The sequence below is a fragment of the Calliopsis andreniformis genome, chromosome 7 (assembly GCF_051401765.1).
Source record: "Calliopsis andreniformis isolate RMS-2024a chromosome 7, iyCalAndr_principal, whole genome shotgun sequence".
Classification (NCBI taxonomy): domain Eukaryota; kingdom Metazoa; phylum Arthropoda; class Insecta; order Hymenoptera; family Andrenidae; genus Calliopsis; species Calliopsis andreniformis.
The window spans coordinates 11,883,732-11,888,356 of NC_135068.1; the positions used below are offsets into that span (position 1 = coordinate 11,883,732).

General features: G+C 36.0%; 1 protein-coding gene across 1 annotated transcript; it reads right to left on the bottom strand.

Moving 5' to 3' along the window:
• Nucleotides 1-322: 322 nt before the first annotated feature.
• Nucleotides 323-2,559, bottom strand: LOC143181572 (glycosylated lysosomal membrane protein). Its single transcript, XM_076382070.1, has 6 exons — nt 2,437-2,559; nt 1,577-1,834; nt 1,295-1,498; nt 996-1,226; nt 629-921; nt 323-539 (listed from the first exon to the last, which is right to left on the bottom strand). Exons 1-6 carry the CDS (start codon nt 2,506-2,508, stop codon nt 326-328), a joined length of 1,272 nt encoding a protein of 423 aa, XP_076238185.1. The 5' UTR covers nt 2,509-2,559; the 3' UTR covers nt 323-325.
• Nucleotides 2,560-4,625: the final 2,066 nt, after the last annotated feature.

Here is a 4,625-nt window from a genome sequence, read left to right on the forward strand (position 1 = left end):
TTGGGACACTCTGTAGATTTTTTGGTGAATAATGATTACTAAACACAATTATTTATTTCTCGTTTATTAACCAGTGTATAAATTTGTACAGAATTGCATTGATACATACTTCAAATTGGTCACCGTACCAACTTGACAATTTGTGTAAAAATATATACGTGCTATGTATAAATATAGGAAGTCTCTTTGTAAAATCGAACGGTGGTATCGAATACGCTATCGTGCTCTTAGACATGCATGTACATATTTATATACATTATTAAATACGAAACTAAATAATCAAGTTCATACTGAATTATAGCCTAACCTCGAACGCTCTTTCACATCACCGTACGACATCAGTTAAACAGAGGAACAAAAAACAGCAAAGCATCAGAGAGGAACTATTATTACTTCTCGTAGATAATTTGCGAACAGAGAAGTATAAACCAGTCAAGGCGAAGGCAAGCAGTGGTACACCAAATCCTATTAAAACTATCATGATCACCAAGGGAGAAAATCGCTCACTGGGTGGCGTGCCATAGCCGACCAAGAAGGTCCTGAAAGAAAAATGAATGTTATTTCAGTGGCCCTGAATTGTAGGACAAGCTAGCTAAAGCAAAAATAGTGAAAATCGAAAGCAAATTACCAAGTAGAATAATAGGTCTTCTTATAAAATCCATCTCCTGCCATTCCTACTGATACAATAATTCTTTGCGTTAGCAAATCGTTTGCTTTGTCTCCATAATAACTATATAACATGGTATCTTTGATGGCGTCTGTATGATTAGGCACTTGCAAAGGTGGATACTGTATTACTTCTGTAGATTCTGATATGTCACGAGATGTAGTTGTGTAAGAGATTGGTCTCCACTGCAGGTAAGCTCCTTCTGTTCGAAAATCGTACATGCTTTTGTAAGGCGGTGTTCTAACTTCCACGACCTGGAATAGAAATAATTAAATAATACATATGTTACAAATTAGAATAATTAAATAAAAAAACAGTTAATAGATACCTCAAATATGCCTGGAGTATGTTCATCATCTAAACTTTTTTTGGGATTAATGAACACAGGTATTTCAGGGTTTCCCCCGCCTACTACTAGCAATTCAATAGCAAATCTACTATTCGAGAAGGACTTGTTTGTCTGCACATTGTCCAGAATAATGTCAATCTGAGTAGAATTCTCAGTGTGCAGCATGTGAGGCAGTACTTCGGAATGTTCAAGGGAACAGAATCCACTCAGCTGAAAAGAAAGATAAAAAAGTTATTAAAAATCAGCAGATTATATATTATATACACAAGACAACTTACAGAAAGTTTTACTGTTCCCTGTCTGCTGATATTCATTGAAGCATCGTTGTAATAATTGCCCTCCATATCCAAAGTGACATACTCGTTGTTTTTAGATATTTTTTTAAGGTTCCAGTGGAAGAACATTGGATGCAAAATATTTGTATTTACAATATTAGCAATATTTATCAGTGCTGTGTCATTGATATCATTAAATTCTATAATCTGTAAATACAATCAGTTTCATCAATACACAGAGCACAATGTATGAAAACAGAGGAAGTAAGAAGCACTCATAGTGACCTTATTTATGACTACTCCAAAAGTATAAGCTGGTTCTTCAGAGAATGTTATCGAATTCTTCCTCTTGGCAAGGAAATCTTCCCACTTAATGTTAAGGAAAGTTGAAGGTGAAGTGAGTGCCAAAAGCACGGATGGATTTCCACGAAAATCCCATAAATAATGTAGAGTATCATTGGGACTATCGGCTCTCAGGTACACTGTTGTTAAATTTGTGTCTTTACATAATTCTCCACAGTCAGGATTCACCCATGATCGTAACTAGTGCCAGGCAAATTCTTTTATATAAAAAAATGTACATATATTGTTCATAATTCAATACTTGAGTAAAGTAGCATTATAACTTTTAATTCTAATCATTCTGCATTTTTTGGGACAAAAATGAATACTTATAAGAATGTATGAGTAGTCTGAGACAAGCTTTTATTTAAGCTGTTCATAAAAATACAAAATTACAAAAACGAAAATCCAGTCTATATTTAATAAATAAAACAGACACTCTAATTTTCTTTTAACGGAATAAAATGGGCCAAAATTTCCTAACAAAACGATTTTTAAATTCCCCATACACCGTACCATAAATCGTTCATTTAAAGTTCCCACGTTAATTAATAAATGGGTTATTGGATCTCGTGTTCCTCATTAACTAACGCTGCTCCCAATTACCATCGAATTGTTATTCAACTAGCCCAAGATATGACCAGAATAATTCCTCAATAGACTATGTACAGGAGATAGAATAATCGCGAGATGAATCATAACAAACCTCCCATTGTTTTTCATTTGAACATACATTGATCCAAATGATTCAACCGACACAGTTCCCTTATCGCTAAAATTTCAACAATAGAAGTATTACTTACAGTTCTTTCTGCACAGTATCCAAGCTCTAGAGTGCCGACAGATAATAATAATAACAGAAAAACATTATCCATGCTGTGTGACGTTCGGGAAGAACTAAAACATTCGTGAAGAAGTAACTGGCAACTTAGGATGACTACTAGATCGCTACTGGGACGCGATCGCTGGGATCAAGATGGATCTAAAGAGATAGTCCTCGAATTCTTCGCCAGAGGGCCAGCAGGCGACACTTGCTGATTCTGCAGAAAAATTATGAGAACTTGAACAAAGGACGTGTCTTAAAAAAGTTGAATTTAGTAAATACAAGTTACATAATTTATTTACTAGAAAAAAATTCAGCGATTCTCAAAATCTCTGTTTTTATCTAAAAGAGATAACACTTATCGATAGAGAAGACGAGGCAGTTAGTTCTGGAGTTACTACACAGATGTCGCCATGTAGAAATTCTATGAATTTATAATCAATCTAATTTTGAAAATTATGTAGTTTCTTTGAGCTACAGTCTTCAATTAAATTCCTACTTGCATTAAATTAGCGAAATACAAATCCAGCAAATATTTATCGCTGATGGATTAGATTTTGCTTATTCAAAACTTTGCCGCCAAAATTATTTACAATGAAATTTGCCCTAACTAAAGGGCGCCATAATTAATCCAAAATTTATACCCAGTTGCGTTTCTTAGTAATATTGGAAAAAATACTAGACCTGGGCTTAAAAACACAGAATTGCGTGAGTCCACTAGTTTCAGTACGTGGTAAGTGGCTTAGGAATTATTATACTTACTCAGATACTTACGCGATAAGTCTCACAATTAGCATTGTCTCCAGCAGAACGTTACATTCTTGCAAAAATCGAATAAATCACAGGGTTGGCTTTTTCTCCATAATGGCTGCATTTCGCGCCGAGGGAAGGAAACTCGTACCCCATTGGCCATCAGAGTTCGCCAACGGTGGTGGAGTTACCAATCCTCGGCACCGTACATTAATTATCTGTTCTTGATGAACGAAGGTCTCTTGGGCCTTTTGCAAATTTTTCTAATCTAGAAATTCAGGGCCACGACCTTTATTATTTCAGGTGGGTAAGTGTACTACAGACTTGTGGCCACTGCTGAAGGAACTCAGAGAACCAAGGAAACAAAGAAAGTCGCTATTGAAGATTTCTCTTGGGTAATTAGATTTTTTGCAATTTTCCTGATCCAGAGATTAACATCGATTAATATGTGTTTATTATTCCAGGCAGATAACACCAGTAAAGGTTTATGGCTGCTGGTGAGAGGGCAAGAAGCTCTCAAGGACAGTGAGAAGAAGCTTAGAGAACCAAGGAAAGAAAAAAAATATCGCCAATGAGGCTGTCCCTAGGGTATTGAGTTTCTTGCAAATTTTTCTAATCCAGAAATTCAGGTCAATTAATGTATATTTATTATTTCAGGTGGATTATACTAATGAAGGTTTATAGCCACTGATGAGAGGGTGTGAACTGTGTGAAGCTCTCAGGGACAGTAAAAAGCTTACAAGGGTCACTGCCAAGCTGTCTTCTTGTTAGCACTGGTTTTTTTTCTCCTTTTAATACATTGCTAACTATCAATTACTGATATTTATAGAGGCATTTATATTCGATGTTTATAGAGGGACTGTATTTTCCCCTTAAATTAAGGTGGATCATGAAAAAAATACATGTCTCTTAAGTTTTTGTGTCTAACAGCATATTAAAAGGAGACAAAAAAATCAGTGTGTATGGATCAAGTAAACAAAAAAAGAACGTGCCTAAAAAATTTCTAAGCTCTAAAAAATCTCTCATAATCAAGTTTTTTAATAAAAGAACTCATGTTATCGCTTCACGCCACAGAATATCAAATAATCGATTGAACGCTTCTCTTTATTCGGGACAATTTGAAAGTCCGCCGCACAGACATTAATTGTCTGTTCTTCGAGACACCGTGTACAGTCGGGGGGAAGAGAACGTGCAAAAAGAGCATTAACTTGCAGACTACGACCTTGACCGAAGCAGTGTCCGCGCCTCGAGCACTTACACACACGGACCCAGGCGTACGCACGTCTAGCGTTTCAAGGAACCTTGTGTCTTCGAGTTCTGCACGATTTTGGAAGGCCTGGAACCTGTCTCGAAATTTTGAGAAGTCGAGAAACGAAGAAAAGTAGGGTTTGAATATAAGTTTTAGAACCCTAGGTCCCT

What these genes read in the sequence shown, in the direction of transcription:
- LOC143181572 (XM_076382070.1), bottom strand. Translation starts at nt 2,508, where the DNA reads ATGGATAATGTTTTTCTGTTATTATTATTATCTGTCGGCACTCTAGAG. An exon ending in TTGGAGTAGTCATAAATAAG is followed by an intron (nt 1,499 to 1,576) that starts GTCACTATGAGT and finishes TTGTATTTACAG; the next exon opens with ATTATAGAATTTAATGATAT. An exon ending in AAGACCTATTATTCTACTTG is followed by an intron (nt 540 to 628) that starts GTAATTTGCTTT and finishes TTTTTCTTTCAG; the next exon opens with GACCTTCTTGGTCGGCTATG.